Raw genomic sequence first — 22,008 nt, forward strand, 5'->3', positions numbered from 1 at the left:
TGTTGGTAGGCTCACCCTTGCCAAACAGGTCAACGGGTAAAGGGCAGGCTAAGAGTGGGTCCTCCAGATGATCTGCCAGTCCTGGGGAGGTTCAGCTCAGGGCTAACAACCCTGACTGGTAAAACAAAATTTTTACGGAAACAGAAATGAAAATTTCTTCTACGTCTGAGTGTGACAGTATTCCTGAGTCTCCATCCAAGTGTTGTATGTCTGACAGGAGTGAAAACTGAGAGGAAGCTACTGACACAATGAAGGAAGCTCTGAACACCACCAGAGATGGAGGATCTTCATTGCTGCCCTAAACACCAGCGGTGTAATGGGCAGTAAGTATCTTAAAATGATGCCCCCTTCTATTAGTCATTCTGCCCTGGGAAAAAGGCATTGGCTGTCCCCCTATCTATATCTCTAATCATCTTACACACCCCTATCCTCCTCCCACCTCTCACCCTCATTTACTCCAGAGAGAACAGTCCTAGCTGGCTCAAAAGTCCTAACCTCATAAGACACGCTCTCTAACCCATGCCTTAACCTAGGGGTGGCCAACCTTTACATTCTATGCGTCAATTTTCTCATGCATGAGTTCAGATGCGATTTTTTTCACACACGAGTGCTATATTAACATATTTTTACAAGAATTGAATGGGGGTACAAGAGTTGTATGGCACATCTGAACTCGTGCGTGAAAAAATTGACGCATGGAATGTAAAAGGTTGGCCACCCCTGCAATCCATAAACCCTACACCTCTAAATAAATAATTCTCCTGTGACCTTCTCTAACAGGGGACGGGAAGTGGAAGAGGGGCATTAGGGGAAGGGAGGAGAGGAGGCGGGGATGTGGAGGGGAGGGGGAGAGTTGGTATGATGTGTTATGTGTTTAGGGAGGTGGGAAGAGGCTTTAACTTCACTGAACAGACAATCAGACACGTGCGCACGGTCGCTGCTTACCCGGACGGCTGGATTCGCCCCGTGCTCCAGCAGACACTTGACTGCTCCCAGGCAGAGGTTGGAGGCAGCGATGTGCAGGGCCGTTCCATGGTTAAAGTCACTGCAGGTGGAATTCAACACTGCAAGCACAGGGGAGGCTGTAGTGAGTCCTGGTGTGTCCCGTGGATGGGGAGAAGATCAAGACCGACAGCCCACAGAAAGGCCCAGACATTACCAGCTGCACTCAAGCCGCCGGTACTATGGGGTGAATGGCCTACTACTGGGCTGGAGGAATCTCCAGTGGCTGAAGGAGAACCTTGGCATCAGAATGACAAGTGGCACATGGGTAGAACCAGTGCCTTGTATATACAGAGAGACCGAGACAGACAGACAGAGAGAAAGTCAGACAAAGAGACAGAGAGAGACAGTGAGACAGAGACACAGAGAGAGACAGAGAAAGAAAGAGATAGACAGAGAGCGAGAGAGCGCGAGAGAGAGAGAGAGAGATATGACCCTCCTCTCTTTTCATTGAATGGAAATCCCAAACTGCATCCAACCACACCAACCAGAAACTCCAGTGGAACAGAAACCTCACCCACCACCCAGAACACATGTGCCCTCCACCACCGCTGGGGTGGGTGCACCATCAACAAAATGCATGGTAGTTATGAGCCTGCTCTCCTCCCAGACCTGCAGCTCACCCAACGTGAAGGCTCAGTGAGCCCATGTGCACAAAGAGGCCCCTCTCCAAGTCACACCTGCTCCTGACTTGAAATATCGCCAGTCCTTCATTGTTGCCCGGGGTCCACATCCTGGAAATTCCTCCCCAGTTTGCACCATGGGAGCACCTTCGCTGGGAAGGAAGCTTTGCTGAGGCTCAACGCCACCCTCCCCAGAAGGATAGGCTGGCCAGCCTAGGGCAGCCCATAATCCGTTGCCGATGCACCTACCTTTTGATTTGTGAGCCTTAAGCAAGATGCGCGTTATTTCCGGCACGTCGAAGTAAGCAGCATAGTGGAGGGCATTCATGTTCGTCCAACGACTGCGTAGACCGACGTCAGCCCCGAGGGAGATCAGCTGGTTGCAGAGGCGTGCCGCAGCTACAGGGTCCCCTGCACAGAAACAGCAACCTCACCTTCACCAAACAGACAACCAACCAACTGAACCTGACCCAGAATACATCGGGGAACCTAGGAGTCACAGAGCACTGGAACAGGCCCTTTGGCCCATCTAGTCCATGCTGCATGTTAATCTGCCCATTCCCATCGACCTGCACTCTCACACCACCCTCTGAGTGAAGTTGTTCCCCTCATGTTCCTCCTAAACCCATGACCTCTAGTTTTAGTCTCAGCCATTCTCAGTGGAAAAAGCCTGCTTGCACTTAATTTTGTATGCCTCTATCAAATCTCCCCTTACTCTCTTATGCTTCAGGGGATAAAATCCTGATTTATTCAACCTTTCCCTGTAACTCGGTTCCTCAAGTCCCGGCAACATCCTTGTAAATCTTCTCCGTACTCTTTCAACCTTCAAAGATTCAAAGCACATTTATAATTAAAGTATATAACCCTGAGATTCATCTCCCCCCACAGATAGTCACGAAACAAAGAAAGCCATGGAAAGGAAAAGAAAGTATCGAACACCCAACGTGGAAACAAAAAAGAACAAATGGCAAGAAAACAAGTGAAAAGCACAGAATATAAAACATCAAACCACAGAGTGATCGAAACAGTCCAGCAATGTTGAAGTTAGCTCAGTTCAGTTCAGTTTAGCACTGTTGTTCATTGAAACAGTCCAGGAATGTTGAGTTTAGCTCAGTTCAGTTCAATCACTGAGTTGTTCGTTGACTGCAGGCCGCAGAGCTCAGTCCGCCCAAATAAACATCACACAAAGTAGCAACAAAAAATGCAGTAACCCGAAACCAGGGACACATAACATGAACCACAGAGTCTTTTTGACACCTTTGCAGCAACTGATAAAAGCTTGGTCCAAGGGGCGTGCGGGTGTTTATGAAACAGCTGGAAGGAGGATGGAGAAGGATTAACAGCCACCATTATTGGAATACCTCTCCCTCTCCCTCTTGTTTGTTGCTGCCGGAGTCTTGGCACTGGACAGGGTTTGATTGGCACGGTTTGTGGGGACTCATTTTTAGAGGACTCCACAGTTCATGTTATGATGACTGGTTTCTGGTTACCCCTTTTTCAAAAATCGCTATTTTGTGTGATTTTGATCAGGGCTGATTGGCTCTGAGGCCTATAGTCAATGAACAACACAGCCCTAACTTGAACAGAACTGAACATTCCTAGGCTCTGTGGTTTGACGGTTAATATTGTGTGTGTTATTCACTCATTTTTTTCTGCCGTTTGTGCGTTTGTTTTTTTTTTGCACGTTGAATGCTTGATTTTTTTTCTTCTTTGAATGGGTTCCATGGAATTTGTTTGCTTCGTGGCTGTCTGCATGAAGATGAATCTCAGGGTTGTATTCTGCATACATACTTTGTTAATAAATGTACTTTTGAATCTTTGGATAATCAAAACACAAAATGTAAGTGGTCAGAATTGCAAATGAACATCTCTAGAAGGTTACAGAGAGAGAGAGAGATAAGAAAATAAAAAGCTTTGATAAAAAGGGCAAGAATCAATCTTTCTCTCTCCCTCCCTCCTTCCCCTTTCTCCCCCAGCTCCCTCCATGACCACTCCCCCTCTCCTGTTGGTGACACAGCAGATTGTAAGATTGGAACAGCGAGCTGTTCTCCCCTCTCACTGTTGCAGGAGCGATCTCTCTCTCTCTGTCCCTCGACAGTGATAGAGAGAGCTTGTCTGAGATGTCAAAGTGTTGGGATGGACAGTGGCGTTTGATGGACTCTAGATCATGGTCTCCAGAGGGCTTGCTGTTGCTTGATGGTGGGTGGAAGGGGGCTGACCCTTTTGCTGGGCAAATGGGGGAAGGAGGAGGGGGTGTCGATGCTTTAACTGCAGCTTATGTATGGGAGAAGGAGAGTGGGCTTTGGGGTTCTGATGGTTCTGTCATTCACTCATTGGGATTTTTTTCCTGTTTCGTGGCTGCCCTGTGTAGAGTAAGAATTTCAGGTTGTATACAGTATACGCTCTCTGATATTAAATTGAACCATTTGAATCTTTGACAAGTTTCAAGTTGGGGTGTTGGGAGCAGGGAAAGCACGAACAACGTACACGCTACTGGCAGAGCTCAGCAGGTCAGGCAGCATCAATGGAGGGAAATGGGCAGCTGACGTTTCCAGTTGAGGCCCTTTACTTGGACTGAAACTTCGAGGCGAGATGGCTGGTGCAGAGGTGGAGGAAATGAGCGGAGTAAAAGCCAGCAGGTGATGGGTGGATCCAGGTGAGGAATGGTGAGAGGCAGATGGAGGAGGAGAGAGTGGGAACAGTGACAGAGGCTGGGAGGTGATGGGTGGATCCAGGGGTGGAGGGGCGAATAGTAGATGGGAGGGTGGGAACAGTGACAGAGGCTGGGAGGTGATGAGTGGATCCAGGGGTGGAGGGGCGAATAGTAGATGGGAGGGTGGGAACAGTGACAGAGGCTGGGAGGTGATGAGTGGATCCAGGTGAGGTGACTTGTGTTAATATTATTCTGTGTCTGTATGCACTGGATCGTAACTATATGTGCTGTGTGTGACTGTATGGGCTGTGTTTTACACCTTGACCCCGTAGTATGGAAGGTCTAGTTATTAGCCGATGGAAAATTGTTCTGAAAGTGGCTTCCATGGTGCCAGTTAATGATGGGCCTGCTCAAGGTATGTAGCTGCCTTCCTATTGGTTAACTCCTGTGCCCTGAGGCACCCGTTTCTGCTCCTAAGCCATGTGCTGTGATACCTGTGGCTGCCTTTTGGTCCTCAGGTGTATAAAGGTGAGGGAGTGAGTCTCTCTCTGTTTTGGGACCCTGAGCTGCAGGTAGCACTGGCGAAACCATTTGGACGGTGTACTGCAGTTCCAAAGTGGTGTTAAGGTAGTGGCTGGATCCAAAGCAGTCTAAGAGCAAGGAATGACACGCTGTTCAGCTGATTTAAGTGCCGGGCCAGGTTAAAAAGGTCAGGGTGCCGGGACTGGAGGCAAGAGCCGGGCTAATCCGCGACGTTTGCTCTGCTCTATGCTGGACTACAGTGACACCTGGCTTTGTGTCCATGGTCTCACGTCACTTACTCGGCTTTGGAATGGACGATGGCTGGTGTCTGTGCCAGCTGCAGCAACATCTGGCTTTGTGTCTTTCATAAAAACCAGTTCCGAAGCTACTTGATTACTTTTGATGTTTACATGTTTTTTTTACTCTTTCTCTCTGTGCATTGGGTCTTTTTTTTTGTTGGGTTCTTTTGAGGTTTCTTTGTTTTGTGGCTGCCTGTGAAGAGACGAATCTCAAAGCTGTATGATGTATATACGTGCTTTGATAATAAATGTACTTTGAACTTTGAGTTAATAGGGGAGGAACTCATGTTTCAGGTAAATACCTCGTTAAGTAGTTGTTTATTGCTTGTTTGATGTTGTGTAACTTGGACAGATTTAGCAAGTGCATGGAATGCGAGCAGTTTCTATAGTTTGAGTGACTTGGATGAGTGCTTGTTCGACTTACAGGCGTGTAAAGTGTTTCATTGCTTGCTTGTGAATAAACAGTTGCTCACAATCAGCGTCTGCTGTTTCACTTACCAAACCCGCAAACCTGCTTTTGCACAACACCACCTCGGGAACGACGTTTCATTCAGTTCTATGCATGCGTATGGTTGAATGAAAATAAACTTGAAAGGCAGGGGTGACACCCTGCCACTTTTCCCTGCGATTATCTGCCCCATTTGGGAGCGAACACACAGACTCCGAAATCTGACCACTTTCACCACCTACCGACGCCGTGCGCTCCGGCCTTGCAGGCGTAGTGTAGCAGGGTCATGTCCGTCAGCCCATCACGGTCGTTGACGTGGCAACCTCGCTTGAGAATCTGTATTGGCAACAAAGATAAATCAGCAGGAGGCATTCTCAGTAATCGGGGGGTGGGGGGAATCTCATTCATCCCATGCTAAAGCAGGTCAGACGAGCATATTAACAAAAGGCAGAGGTTAACCTGGGTAAAAATGGACCACTGGATATTTGAACACCAGGTCTCAAATCCTGGATGCTCCCAGGACTTACAGACATGAGCTAAAGGGGGAGGCTGGGCAATCTTGGACTTTAGTCCTTGGAGCATGGGAGATGTATAAAGTCATGAGGTCCCTCATGATAGACCCAAATTCCCTTATTTTATCGCCTGTATGTCAAAACATCCCGTGCAGCACTCACAAAAAGCTGGAGCAATGCAAAGGAAAGAGATTTGGTGTTTCTGGCCGAGTCTCTTCATCAGGACAGGAAAGGAAGGCGGAAAAGGCCTGAATGGGAGGCAGAGGAGGAGTACAAACTGGAAGGTGATATAGAAAGAATAGGCTGAACGTGAAGCCAGGTAAAGGGGAATATTCAGTACTGTGCAAAGGTCTTAGCCATATACATATAGCTAGGGCAACTAAGACTTCCGCACAGCACTGTAGTAATTTTATGTTTTGGACTGTACAACTGACTCAAAACCATAACAAATTTCATGACGTATGTGAGCGATGATAAACCTGATTCTGATCTGGGTCTCTATTGTGGACTGAGAGTGGGAAGGGGACAGGGAGAGGAGAATCACGGTTGGGAAAAGGGGAAGGGAGAGGGGAGGGTGTGGGAAGCACCAGAGAGACATCCTGTCTGGAATCAAATGCCTTTGCCCGGTGTCTCAGGGTTGCATGTGTCTGCACCCTCACTACCCCCAACCTTAAACCTATTCTCTCCATATCACCTTCCAGCCCTCAATCGCCCAGTTCACGCCCTCTTCTCATTGCTACCATCAGGGAGGAGGTACAGAAACCTGAAGACACACACTCAACAATTCAAAAACAGCTTCCTTTTCCTCTGTCATCCGATTTCTAAATGGACATTGAACACGTGAACACTACCCATTTTTATTTCTCTCTTTTTGCACTAGTCATTTAATTTAACTTTATATATTTACTGTAATTCAGTTTTTATGTATTGCATTGTATATATTTACGGTAACTCAGTTTTTATTTTTATGTATCGCATTGTACTGCTGCTGCAAAGACAACAAAATTCATAATGTATGTCGGTGATACTAAACCTGATTCAAAAAGGCGGCATCCATCATTAAGGACCCCATCACCCAGGACATGCCCTCTTCTCATTGCTACCATCAGGAAGGAGCTACAGGAGCCTGAAGACACATTCAATGATTCAGGAACAGCTTCTTCCCCTCTGTCATCCAATTTCTAAGTGGACATGAACACTACCTCACTACTTTTTATTCTCTTTTTTGCACAACTTATTTAATTTCATAAAACGCATATATCCTGTAATTCATAGTTTTTGTTATTCTGTAATGCAATGTATTGCTACCGCAGAGCAACGAATTTTCCTACATGTGGCAGTGATATTAAACCTGATTCTGATTCTGAGACAGGATCACATGCAGCTGAAAAGCTTGCCTTGCACTCTATTGATACAGATCAAATCATTAAACAGTGCATTCAGCTAGAACCAGGTAAACCAATAACATAATACAGATCCAAGTGTAACAGCTACAGAGGAAGTGCACTGCAGTCAGACAATGAGATGCAGGCTCATAACGACATACGTAGTTTATGAGGTTGACAGACCCGAGGGGCACCTTCTTCACACAGGCAATGGTGGGTACAGGGACGAGCTGCCAAAGGAAGTCATTGAGGCAGCTACAGGACAATAAAACTCTCAGGGAACATTTGGATAAATTCACAGATAGTAGGGTGTTTCGAAGGATGTGGATCAGACACCATGGATGAGTTGGGCCGAAGGGTCTGTTTCTAAGCTGTATGAGAAGGGGAGGGGGGAGGGTAGATGCTTTGCTGTTGCTTGTGCATGGGAGAGGGGGAGGACAGGCTCTGGGGCTTAAGCATTTTTTCCTGCCATTCACTCTTTGTGTTTTTTTTCTGTCTGGTGGATGTCTGTGAAGAGTAAGGATTTCAGGCTGTACACTGTATCCATTCTCTGACATTAAATTGAACCATTACTCTTTGAATTATAAGCTGATGGTCAAACCAGAGACCGACAGATTCAGGTGGAGAGGGATATAGAAGGTTACAGAGCCAAGCAGGTAGGTGTGTTCAGGCACACATCATAGATGGGGTAGCTACCGGGAAACTTTGCCCCCCACCACCTGAGGCATCTAATATTTTCTGGCTTATATGATAGATGGAGCCCAAACAGCCTGAAGCATTGTTGGGGACCCCACCACCTGTCCCACAATCTCTTTGACCCACAACCGGCAGGAAGGAGGTACAGGAGCATCAGGACTCGGACTGCCAGGCTGGGCAACAGCTTCTTCCCTCGGGCTGTGAGAGTAATGAATACCCTGTCACTCCCGAGGTCTCGTCACTACCGCAGCGAGCTGTTTACTGCTTACCTTTGCTGCACACTACATGCACTTTGAACTATAGTTTATGAATTTATTTACGGTAATATATTGTTTTATGTACTGTGTGTGATATATGTTTTGCGTGTGCTCCACGGTCCAGAGGAACATCGTTTTGTTTGGTCGTATATATGTAAGTCAGATGATAATAAACTTGAACTTTGAATCTTCTAACACCTGCCAGCTTGTACTCCTTCCTCTCCCCCCCCCCCACCTTCTTATCCTGGCTTCTGCCCCCCTTCCTTTGCAGTCCTGACAGAGCAGAAGTTCTCAGCCTGGGGTCCATGGACCTCACAGCTAATGGTAAGGGTCCATGGCATAAAACCCCTTGTGATAATAGGTCTCAGCTGAAATGTTGACTGTTCACTCCTCCCTACCACCGAAGTCTTGTCACTAGGGCAGTGAGCCATTTACTGTTTACCTGTGATGCATACTACATGCATTTGGAATATTTTATTAACTTATGGTAATTTATAGTTTTATGTGATGTATGTCATGTGGGTGCATTGATTTGTTTGGTTGTGTATATGTACAGTCAGATGACAATAAACTTGAAACTTGAGCACTTGAAAGCACAGAAGGCAACAGCTGGTAAATGGGATTTGTCCAGGCTGGTCCTTGATGGCCACCATGGACGAGATGGGCTGAATGGCCTGTTCACAACAAATCAAAAGGAACACCAGGACGTACTCGTGTGCCTGACTCTGCCACATACTTTCCTCAATTGTTCTATGACTTTGCTAAAAATGAACCTTAAAGACCAAGCCTGAAAACTAACTGGTTGTTAAGTTCACAAAGTTCCAAGTAGATTTATCATCAAGGTACATACTGTATAAAAGACCATAAAATATAGGAGCAGAATTAGGCTATTTGGCCCATTTCATCATGGCTGATCCAATCCTCCTCTCAGCCCCAATCTCCTGCCTTCTCCCCGTACCCCTTCACGCCCTGACCAATCAAGAATCTATCAACACACAAAAATAAAATGCCTTAAATACACTCAAAGACTTGGCCTCCACAGCCGTCTGTGAAAAAGAATTCCACAGATTCACCACTCTCTGGCTAAAGAAATTCCTCTTCATCTCCATTCTAAAAGGGCACCCCTCTATTCTGAGGCTGTGTCCTCTGGTCTAAGACTCTGCCATCATAGGAGACATCCTCTCCACATCCACTCCATCAGGCCCTGTCTCCATTCGATGGGTAACTTCATTGAAACCTCTCATTCTTCTGAATTATAGTGAACACAGACCCAGAGCCATCAAACATTCTTCACATGACAAGCCATTCAAAGAACATCCCTTGAACCCTCTCCAGTTTCAGCACATCCTTTCTAAGGGGCCCAAAACTGCTGACAATACTGCAAGTGAGGCCTCACCAGTGCTTTATAAAGTCTCAACATTACACCTTTGCTTTCATATTTCAGTCCTCTTGAAATGAACGCTAACACTGCATTTGCCTTCCTCACCACAGACTCGACCTGCAAATTAACCTTTAGGGAATCCTGCACAAGGACTTCCAAGTCCCTTTGCACCCCAGGTTTTTGTATTTTCTCTCCATTTAGAAAATAGTCAACTCTTTCATTAATTCTACCAAAGTGCATGACCATACACCTCCCGACACCATATTCCATCTGCCACTTCTTTGCCCATTTTCCAAATCCGTCTAAGTGCTTCCATAGCCTCTCTACTTCCTCAAAACTACCTGCCCCTCCACCTATCTTCATATAGTCTGCAAACTTTGCAACAAAGCCATCAATTCCATCATCCAAATCATTGACATGTAAAGAGAGTCTATCACAACACCGACCCCTGTGGAACACCACTAGTCACTGATACATGTCACCAAATACTACCCTGAGATGCATTTCCTTGCAGGCATTCACAGTCGAACACAGAAATCCAATAGAGTTAATGAAAAACTACACGCAGACTGAAAAACAATCAGTGAGCAAAAAGAAGACAAACTGTGCAAATAAGTAAATAAAATAAATAATACTGAGAACATAAGTTGTTGAGCCCTTGAAAGTGAGTCTGTAAGTTGTGGAATCATTTCAGAGTTGAGGTGATTGGAGTTATCCACACTGGTTCAGGAGCCTGATGGCTGTGGGGTAATAACTGTTCCTGAACCTGGTGGTGTGGGACCTGAGGCTCATTGTGGGAGGTGAAGTTATCCACACTGGTTCAGGAGCCTGATGGTTGTGGGGTGATAACTGTTCCTGAACCTGGTGGTGTGGGACCTGAGGCTCATTGTGGTGAGTGAAGTTATCCACACTGGTTCAGGAGCCTGATGGTTGTGGGTTAATAACTGTTCCTGAACCTGGTGGTGTGGGACCTGAGGCTCATTGTGGTGAGTGAAGTTATCCACACTGGTTCAGGAGCCTGATGGTTGAGGGGTAATAACTGTTCCTGAACCTGGTGGTGTGGGACCTGAGGCTCATTGTGGTGAGTGAAGTTATCCACACTGGTTCAAGAGCCTGATGGTTGTGGGGTAATAACTGTTCCTGAACCTGGTGGTGTGGGACCTGAGGCTCATTGTGGTCAGTGAAGTTATCCACACTGGTTCAGGAGCCTGATGGTTGTGGGGTAATAACTGTTCCTGAACCTGGTGGTGTGGGACCTGAGGCTCATTGTGCTGAGTGAAGTTATCCACACTGGTTCAGGAGCCTGATGGCTGTGGGGTAATAACTGTTCCTGAACCTGGTGGTGTGGGACCTGAGGCTCATTGTGGTGAGTGAAGCTATCCACACTGGTTCAGGAGTCTGATGGTTGAGGGGTAATAACTGTTCCTGAACCTGGTGGTGTGGGACCTGAGACTTCTATGTCCCCTGCCCAATGGCAGCAGCGGGAAAAGAGCTTGGCCTGGATGGTGGGGTCCTGACAACGGATGCTGCTTCCTTGCAGCAGCACCACAAACTGGATGACGCAATACACAAGTTCTGCCGGCCTCCCTATCCAACACTTCATCACACCTGACTGTACTCCTGAAGGTCAGATGACCCTGTTCAGACTGAGCTTGGGTCTGTTTAAAAGCAGCAATCGATCACTAATACACAGCTGGACTGGGGTTAACTGAGTCATGCACACGGTGTATCAGGAGATATATGGCTCTGAAGAATCAATGCTCCCTTGGGCTTTCAACCACCAATATTCATCACTGCCCCAGTAATGCTTCATAAATAACCTCATATTTCTCCCTTTGCATTGCTACACAGGTTTAGTTATCGATGCCTTTTTCAGAGAGAAAAGAGAGGCTCACATACAAAATGTGTGGCACGTGGCCAAGTGGTTAGGGTGTTAGACTAGTGATCTGAAGGTTGTGGGTTCGAGCCTCGGCCGGGGCAGCGTGTGTGTCCTTGAGCAAGGCACTTAACCACACAATGCTCCAGTCTACCCAGCTGAGAATGGGTGGCAGCAAAAATGCTGGGGGTTAACCTCGTGATAGACTAGCGTCCTATCTGAGGGGGAGTCTCGTACTCTCAGTCGCTTCGTGCCACGGAAATCGGCATAAGCACGAGCCTGGTGGGCCACAAGGCTCGTGACAGACTTTAATTAACACACAAAATGCTGGAGGAATACAGCAGGTCAGGAAGCATCTGTAGAGAAGAATAAACAGTCAATGTTTCCGGCCGTGAAGGGTCTCGGCCCAAAACCCACCTTCTCACTCTGGCATCATCACCCTTCCTTTCCAGCCTGATGAAGGGTCTTGGCCCGAAATGTCAACTGTTTATTCATTCCTATATATTCTGCCTGACCTGCTGAGTTCCTCTGTGTTGCTCTGGATTTCCAGCATCTGCAGAATCTCTTGTGTTTGAGATTTATGGCCAAATACTGAATTAACTTTATCACTAAATTTGTCCCACACACAGCACCGCCATTCCCAGAGAGAGATATATGAAAAGGCTGTTGCCCTGTCAAACGACAGTCACTTCATCCTCCCCAGTTTCCTGAATCATGATTAGAGGTTCTCTGTCTTTACAGCTCTCCCCACCATTGAGCACATCTACAGTTTGTACATTGAGCACTGCCACAAGAAAGCAGCATCCATCATCAAGGACCTCACCATCCTGGCCATGAGCTCTTCTCACTGCTACCCTTGGTCAAGTGGTACAGGAGCTTTAGGTCGCACACCACCAGGTTTAGGAATGGTTACCTAACAACCATCAGGCTCCTGAACCAGTGTGGATAATTTCATTGACCACAATGAGCCTCAGGTCCCACCACCAGGTTCAGGAACAGTTATTACCCCACAACCATCAGGCTCCTGAACCAGTGTGGATAACTTCACTCACCACAATGAGTGTCAGGTCCCACACCACCAGGTTCAGGAACAGTTATTACCCCACAACCATCAGGCTCCTGAACCAGTGTGGATAACTTCACTCACCACAATGAGCCTCAGGTCCCACATCACCAGGTTCAGGAACAGTTATTACCCCACAACCATCAGACTCCTGAACCAGTGTGGATAACTTCACTCACCACAATGAGCCTCAGGTCCCACACCACCAGGTTCAGGAACAGTTATTACCCCACAACCATCAGGCTCCTGAACCAGTGTGGATAACTTCACTCCCCACAATGAGCCTCAGGTCCCACACCACCAGGTTCAGGAACAGTTATTACCCCACAACCATCAGGCTCCTGAACCAGTGTGGATAACTTCACTCACCACAATGAGCCTCAGGTCCCACACCACCAGGTTCAGGAACAGTTATTACCCCTCAACCATCAGGCTCCTGAACCAGTGTGGATAACTTCACTCACCACAATGAGCCTCAGGTCCCACACCACCAGGTTCAGGAACAGTTATTACCCCACAACCATCAGGCTCCTGAACCAGTGTGGATAACTTCACTCAGCACAATGAGCCTCAGGTCCCACACCACCAGGTTCAGGAACAGTTATTACCCCACAACCATCAGGCTCCTGAACCAGTGTGGATAACTTCACTCAGCACAATGAGCCTCAGGTCCCACACCACCAGGTTCAGGAACAGTTATTACCCCACAACCATCAGGCTCCTGAACCAGTGTGGATAACTTCACTCCCCACAATGAGCCTCAGGTCCCACACCAGCAGGTTCAGGAACAGTTATTACCCCACAACCATCAGGCTCCTGAACCAGTGTGGATAACTCCACTCACCTCAACTCTGAACTGATTCCACAATGTACAGACTCACTTTCAATAACTCTACAACTCATGTTCTCAGTATTACTATTTTTATTTGCACATCGGTTATTTGTCAGTCTTTATGTGTATATTTATTTATTTATTTGTGTTTTTAGATGCAGTGCGGAATAGGCCCTTGTGGCCTTTGAGCCACGCCGCCCAGCAACCCTCGATTTAATCCCAGCCTAGTCACGGGGCAATTTACGATGACCAATTAACCTACCAACCAATACTGAGTACAGCTGACAATAATAAAAGTAATCATCAATCTTTTATTTTAAAATTCTGCCGTCTTGAAATTTAACTCTTTTTTTGTTCACAGAATCAGGGAGCACTACAGTACAGAAACAGGCCCTTCAGCCCATCTAGTCTGTGTCAAACTATAATTCTGCCTACTCCCATCAGCCCGCACCTGGACGACAGCCATCCGTACACTTCATTCATGTACCTATCCAAACTTCTCTTAAATGTTGGAATCGATCCTGCGTCCACCACGTCTGCTGGCAGCTCGTTCCACACTCTCAGCTTCATCTGAGTGAAGGGCTCCCCTTCAATATTTCACCTTTCACCCTTAACCCATGACCTCCAGTTCTAGTCTCACTCAGGGGAAAAGCCTGCTTGCATTTACCCTATCTCTACCCTTCATAATTTTATATCATCATCACCATCATCGTTGTGTCATATGACGTGGATGATCATAGGCTTTCCACGACCATGATTGTTCTTTGCTCATACGGCCATCCACCACCTGCTCCCATGGCTTCACGTGACCCTGATTGGGGGTGAGGGGCTAAGCAGGTGCTACACCTTGCCCAAGGGTGACCTGCAGGCTAGCGGAGGGAAGGAGCACCTTACACCTCCTTTGGTAGAGATGTAGCTCCACCCCACCACCCAATTTGTATACCTCTATCAAATCTCCCCTTCTTCTCCTACACTCCAAGGAATAAAGTCCAAATTTATTCCGCCTCTCCCTGTAACTGAGGTCCTCAAGTCCCGGCAACATCCTTGTCAATCTTTCTGCAATCTAATTGATTTTGTTAGTTTGAGGGGTGTGGCTGTGATAACATATTTGCTGCCTGTCCCCTACTGAATCTGCCATCTGCCTGCTTTTGTTTGTTTATTTATTTATTTATTGAGATACAGCACAGAATAGAACCTTCCAGCAATCCCGATTTAATCTACAGTGGCCTTATCTTAGGGCAGTTTACAATGACGAATTAACCTGCCAACCGGTACGTCTTTGGACTTTGGGAGGAAACCGGAGCACCCGGAGGGAAACCCACGTGGTGACGGGGAGAACGTACGAACTCCTTACAGGCAGCGACGGGAATTGAACCCGAGCCGCCGGCACTGTAGAGTACTGTGCTCACCACTACGCCACCGTGCCAACCCTGCACTGCTGTAGTCCGTGTGGTGTACACCCCTCATGGAGCATGATTCGGATTAACGAGTTCGAGCACCGACTCACTTCGTTTCCGATGGTGTCAATTTTGTGTTGCACTTGGGGAACCCACTGCCGGATGATTGCAAAGAGCTCAGGGATGGTCGTCTGCGGGTTGAAGAGGATTTCCTGACAGGCCGGGTCATTCGGATCAAAGAAGGTGAAGGCTGTTCAGAACGGGGAGAATAACATTTCAATCAAACACTGGAGATGCAGGTGAAAGCGTCTCATCTCAGAGGAGAGGAGGGTGGGTGGGGAGGGGGAGCGTGTGGAGGGGCAAGGAGGATGAGGGGCGCAGAGGCGAGGGGCAGGGTGACCACGTGGGTCGGGGTAAAGGAGACGGTGAGGGGAGAAGGGAAGATATTGGAGGAAGGGTGAGGGCAGACATGGGATGAAAGGGGTGTGAGGGATAGTGGCTGGGAGGTGGGGGGGTGAAAGAGAGGGATGCAAAGAAGGGTGGAGGAGAGGGGAGGAGGTGGGGGAGGGTGGGAGGCAGGAGATAAGGAAGGTATGAAAAGAGGAAGAGTGAGGGAGGAAGTGATGGATGGAGGGAAGGCAGGTGGGGAGGGAAGACAGGAGGTGAGGGAGGGAATGGGGCATGAGATGAGGGAGGGTGGTAGGCAAGAGGCAAAGGAGAGGGAGGGACGGAGGGGGAGGAGGTGACAGAGGGAGAGGCTTTGAGGAAAGAGGCGAGAGGGGAAGGACGGGAGGAGGCAAAGGGAGGGAGGGGAATGAGGAAGTGTGGACGGGGCTCAGATGATTGAAGAGCTACCATAGTCCTTGGGCAGTGGTGCTGGGGCCGAGGGGTGAACCATGGGCTTCTTGCGTCTCTCCATCACCGGGCTGTGGAAATCTGTGGGCTGCTCTTGGGGCTCAAGGGGCTCCTCCTCGGAAGCCACATCTGCCACGTTCTCCTTCGTCATGTTTGAAGGTGGCCTGCAGAACACAGAGAGACGGCGACATTAGAACCAACAGCCACGGGTATAAAGAGGATCAGAAACGTGCTGAGGATAAAAACCACACAGGGAACTACTCTCTGTCGCTTTAACAGCAAGCACTGGAAAAGGAACGTTCAAAACCTATTCCTCAAAGTACAAAGTACATATATGTCACCATATACAACCCTGACATCTGTTTTCTTGCAAACATTCACGGTAGAACAAAGAAATACAACAAATCAATGAAAACCTGCACAGAAACAAATCACCATTGGGCAACAGAGGGCAAACTATGTAAATAGAACAATTAAATATTACTGAGAACACGAGTTGTAGAGTCCCTGAAAATGAATCTGCAGGCTGTAGAATCAGTTCAGAGTTGCGGTGAGTGAAATTATCCACACTGGTTCAGGAGCCTGATGGTTGTGGGGTAATAACTGTTCCTGAGCCTGGTGGTGTGGGACCTGAGGCTCATTGTGGTGAGTGAAGTTATCCACACTGGTTCAGGAGCCTGATGGTTGTGGGGTAATAACTGTTCCTGAGCCTGGTGGTGTGGGACCTGAGGCTCATTGTGGTGAGTGAAGTTATCCACACTGGTTCAGGAGCCTGATGGTTGTGGGGTAATAACTGTTCCTGAGCCTGGTGGTGTGGGACCTGAGGCTCATTGTGGTGAGTGAAGTTATCCACACTGGTTCAGGAGCCTGATGGTTGTGGGGTAATATCTGTTCGTGAACCTGGTGGTGTGGGACCTGAGGCTCATTGTGGTGAGTGAAGTTATCCACACTGGTTCAGGAGCCTGATGGTTGTGGGGTAATAACTGTTCCTGAGCCTGGTGGTGTGGGACCTGAGGCTCATTGTGGTGAGTGAAGTTATCCACACTGGTTCAGGAGCCTGATGGTTGTGGGGTAATAACTGTTCCTGAACCTGGTGGTGTGGGACCTGAGGCTCATTGTGGTGAGTGAAGTTATCCACACTGGTTCAGGAGCCTGATGGTTGTAGGGTAATAACTGTTCCTGAACCTGGTGGTGTGGGACCTGAGGCTCATCGTGGTGAGTGAAGTTATCCACACTGGTTCAGGAGCCTGATGGTTGTGGGGTAATAACTTCCTGAACCTGGTGATGTGGGACCTGACACTCTGATACCTCCTGTAGAATGGTAGTAGTGAGTAGGGAGCATGATCTGGATGGCGGGGGTGGAGGGTCCTTGATGCTGGAAGCTGCTTTCCTGCAATAGCGCTCCATGCAGATATGCTCACTGGTGGGAAGGAATTTTCTGTGAAGAACTGGGCTGTATCCACTTCTTTTTGTAAGCCTTTTAGAACTGGTGCAGGAGCAGGCCATTCCACTCATCAAGCCTGCAGTCAGAACAATAACACAAGTGTTGTATGCCAGCTCGATTTCAAAGTTTAAGAGAAGCTTGGATAGGTGCATGAATGGTAGGGGTATAGAGGGTTATGGTCCCGGTGTAGATTGATGGGCGTAGGCAGTTTAAATGATTCGGCATGGACTAGATGGGCCAAAGGGCTTAGATAGGAACATAAAAACATAAGAAATAGGATCAGGAGTCGGCCATCCAGCCCGTCGAGCCTGCTCCACCATTCAATAAAATCATGGCTGATCTGGCCATGAACTCACCTCCACCTACCTGCCTTTTCCCCATAACCCTTAATTCCCCTACTATGCAGAAATCTATCCAACCTTGTCTTAAATATATTTACTGAGGTAGCCTCCACTGCTTCATTGAGCAGAGAATTTCACAGATTCACCACTCTTTGGGAAAAGCAGTTTCTCATCATCCCCGTCCTAAATCTACTCCCCCGAACCTTGAGGCTATGTCCCCTAGTTCTAGTGGAAACAACTTTCCTGCCTCTTCCTTATCCATCCCTTTCAAAACTTTACATGTTTCTATAAGATCCCCTCTCATTCTTCTGAATTGTACTTTTTGATGTTGTATTTTTCTATGACTCTATTTCTGACTTCTCATCTTAATTCCCCTTTAAAATACTATAAAAATAAAATCATGGCTGATCTGGCCATGAACTCACCTCCACCTACCTGCCTTTTCCCCATAACCCTTAATTCCCCTACTATGCAGAAATCTATCCAACCTTGTCTTAAATATATTTACTGAGGTACCCAACACACATCAAAGTTGCTGGTGAATGCAGCAGGCCAGGCAGCATCAGGTACAGTCCACATGTCGGGCCGAGACCCTTCGTCAGGACGAACTGAAGGAAGAGTTAGTAAGAGATTTGAAAGTGGGAGGGGGAGGGGGAGATCCAAAATGATAGGAGAAGACAGGAGGGGGAGGGATGGAGCCAAGAGCTGGACAGGTGATTGGCAAAAGGGGATACGAGAGGATCATGGGACAGGAGGTCTAGGGAGAAGGAAAAGGGGGAGGGGGGAAATCCAGAGGATGGACAAGGGGTATAGTCAGAGGGACAAAAAGGAGAGAGAGAAAAAGAATGTGTGTATATAAATAAATAACAGATGGGGTACGAGGGGGAGGTGGGGCATTAGTGGAAGTTAGAGAAGTCGATGTTCATGCCATCAGGTTGGAGGCTACCCAGACGGAATATAAGGTGTTGTTCCTCCAACCTGAGTGTGGCTTCAATCTTTACAGTAGAGGAGGCCGTGGATAGACATGTCAGAATGGGAATGGATGTGGAATTAAAATAACCAATAAAAATAACCAGTAGGTTACATCACAGTCAGTATGGACTGGAAATAACATCTCATCCTCACTGACAATTAACGCCGGCACTTCTCAAGAATGTTCCTCTCTCAACATTCACTACTGCGTGGTTAGGCACAGTTCAAAAGGTGTCAAAAATTTGCCGATGACACAACAGTTGTCAGCAGGATCTCCGATGGTGACGAGGAGGCGTACAGGAGTGAGATAGATCAGCTGGTTGAGTGGTGTTGCCCCAACAGTTTTGTATTCAGCATCAGTAAGATCAAGGAATTGAGTGTAGACTTCAGGAAGGGAAGGTTGAGGGAACAAACACCGGTCCTCATTGATGGATCAGCAGTGGAAAGGGTGAGCAGCTTCAAGTTACCGGGCATTAATTTCTCCGAAGATCTCTCCCAGACCTGGTTTAGAGGTTCCAATGCACAAGATCGCAAGAGGCTGCGAAGTCACAGGCTCAGCCGGTTCCATCTTGGACGCACCATCCCTCCCACCACCAGCACTACCAAGGACATCTACGAGAGGCAGTGCCTCAAGAAGGCGATATCCACCTCCAAAGATCTTCAACATCCTGGACATGCCCTCTTCTCATTGCTACCATCGGGGAGGAGGTACAGGGGCCTGAAGGCACACGCTCAACATTTTAGGAACAGTTTCTTCCCCTCTGACATCTGAATGGACATTGAACCCATGAACACCACCTCACTATTTCAAGGGTATTGGTGTTTCCATTCCAGGCTGTGATGCAGCCAGCCAATATACTCTTCACCACACATCTATAGAAGCTTGTCAAAGTTCACGCTGAATCTTCGCAAACTCCTAAAGTTTTTGAAATTACACTTACGTGCTGGGCCGTGGACAGGTCCTCTGAAGTAATGACAATGAGGAATGTAAAGTTGCTGACTCTCTCCACCTCTGAATCTCTGATCAGGACTGTCCCATGCACCTCTGGTTTCCTTCTCCTCAGGTCAATAATCAGCTCCTTAGTCTTGCTGATATTGAGCCACAGGTTGCTATTACGCCACGAACAGGCCATAGCAACAACCTCTTACAAACAGAAGGAAGCCTGCAGGTGCTGGAAATGCAAAGCAACACACACAAGATGCTGGAGGAACTCAGCAGGTCAGGCAGCATCTATGAAAAAGAGTGAAGCGTCGACATTTCGGGCCGAGATCCTTCTTCAGGACTGAGAAGGAAGGGGGAAGATGCAGAATTAAAAGGTGGGGGGGGGGGAACGTCTTACGTTTCATCTTTTACAGATTTTGTAAATTGGAATAGATTGTTCTCAGGGTGCTGGGATCACCAGTTCACGGTCAGTCAGGCCCGGTATAAGTGTCAGTGTTCTGTACCCTTGCCCTGAGTACAGGAGCTTGTAGATCCATACTCCACAAACAGACCTGATGGGCTGATTGACACAAGTCTGCTCGTATATCTGATGTTCCAGTCCTAATGAAGCATCTCGGCCCGAAACATCAACTGTTTACTCATTTCCTCAAGCCTTCTGAGTTCCTCCAGCATTTTGTGTGTGTGGCTCTGGATTTCCAGCTTCTGCAGACTTTCTCTTGTGTTCTAATATAAGCTGTTTTCCCTTATCTAGTCAAGTTTATTGACAAGTGCACAAGTACGGTGAGGTACAATGAAATCCCGCGTGTATCAGCTTTACAGACATAGATACAGAAAACACACAATATAAATTAAATAGCATAACATAATCATAAAAGAGAGAGAAGATAAAGACTGGAAACACAAAAGCACAGCGTCAAGGCCACTGCAATTCAAGAGGATTGCTGGGGAAGGGGCAGGTTCATACAGGCCGGCTCTACCCTGGTAGTTACCATTAGAAAATAAGACATAGCAGCAGAATTTGGCCATTCGGCTCATCGGGTCTGTTCTGTCATTCCATCATGGCTGATTTCATAGTCATAGTCATACTTTATTGATCCCGGGGGAAATTGGTTTTCATTACAGTTGCACCATAAATAATTAAATAGTAATAAAACCATAAATAATTAAATTGTAATATGTAAATTATGCCAGGAAATAAGTCCAGGACCAGCCTATTGGCTCAGGGTGTCTGACCCTCCAAGGGAGGAGTTGTAAGGTTTGATGGCCACAGGCAGGAATGACTTCCTATGACGCTCTGTGTTGCATCTCAGTGGAATGAGTCTCCGGCTGAATGTACTCCTGTGCCCAACCAGTACATTATGTAGTGGATGGGAGACATTGTCCAAGATGGCATGCAACTTGGACAGCATCCTCTTATCAGACACCATCCTCTTATCAGACACCACCGTCAGAGAGTCCAGTTCCATCCCCACAACATCACTGGCCTTACGAATGAGTTTGTTGATTCTGTTGGTGTCTGCTACCCTCAGCCTGCTGTTCCAGCACACAACAGCAAACATGATCGCACTGGCCACCACAGACTCGTAGAACATCCTCAGCATCGTCCGGCAGATGTTAAAGGACCTCAGTCTCCTCAGGAAATAGAGACGGCTCTGACCCTTCTTGTAGACAGCCTCAGTGTTCTTAGACCAGTCCAGTTTATTGTCAATTCGTATCCCCAGGTATTTGTAACCCTCCACCATGTCCACACTGACCCCCCCTGGATGGAAACAGGGGTCACCGGTACCTTAGCTCTCCTCAGGTCTACCACCAGCTCCTTAGTCTTTTTCACATTAAGCTGCAGATAATTCTGCTCACACCATGTGATTTATTATCCTTCTCAACCCCATTTTCCTGCCTTCTCCCCATAATCTTTGATGCCCTGACTAATCTAGAACCTATCTACCTCCGCTTTAAATATACTCAATGACTTGGCCTCCACAGCCATCTGTGGTAATGAATTCCACAGTTTCACCACTGTCTGGCTAAAGAAATTCCTGTTCTAAGGGATAATCTTCTATTCTGAGGCTGTGCCCTCTGATCCTAGGCTCACCCACTATAGGAAACATCCACTCCACATCCACCCTATCTGGGCCTTTCAATATTTGATAGGTTCCAATGAGATCCTCCGCTCATTCTTCTAAGCTCCAGTGAGTACAGGCCCTGAGCCATCAACCACTCCTCATACATTAACCTTTTCATTCCCAGAATCATTCTTGTGAATCTCCCCTGGACCCTCTCCAACACATCTTTTCTTAGATAATCGGCCCAAAACTGCTCACAATTCATCGAGTGTGGTCTGACCAATGCCGTAAAAAGCTCCAGCATTCAATTTTTGCCTTTATATTCTAGTCCTTTTGAAATAAATGCTCACTTTACATTTGCCTTCCTCACTATCAACTCAAGCTGCAAGTTAACCTTTTGGGAATCCTACATGGGGACTCCCAAGTCCTTTTCCAATTCTAATT

General features: G+C 47.4%; 1 protein-coding gene across 3 annotated transcripts in view; it reads right to left on the minus strand.

The window, feature by feature from the left end:
* Positions 1 to 22,008, minus strand: part of clip3 (CAP-GLY domain containing linker protein 3) — a 74,132-nt gene that overhangs the window by 30,104 nt on the left and 22,020 nt on the right. For all 3 annotated transcript variants that reach the window (XM_063063557.1, XM_063063556.1, XM_063063555.1), the window contains 5 exons: positions 15,802 to 15,965; positions 15,057 to 15,196; positions 5,790 to 5,883; positions 1,875 to 2,036; positions 946 to 1,064 (listed from right to left, as the gene is read on the minus strand). In XM_063063557.1, the coding sequence (XP_062919627.1) occupies positions 946 to 1,064; positions 1,875 to 2,036; positions 5,790 to 5,883; positions 15,057 to 15,196; positions 15,802 to 15,952 (666 nt within the window). In that variant the 5' untranslated portion in view covers positions 15,953 to 15,965. The remainder of the gene's footprint in view (positions 1 to 945; positions 1,065 to 1,874; positions 2,037 to 5,789; positions 5,884 to 15,056; positions 15,197 to 15,801; positions 15,966 to 22,008) is intronic.

Source organism: Mobula hypostoma, chromosome 12, assembly GCF_963921235.1.
Source record: "Mobula hypostoma chromosome 12, sMobHyp1.1, whole genome shotgun sequence".
NCBI lineage: Eukaryota > Metazoa > Chordata > Chondrichthyes > Myliobatiformes > Myliobatidae > Mobula > Mobula hypostoma.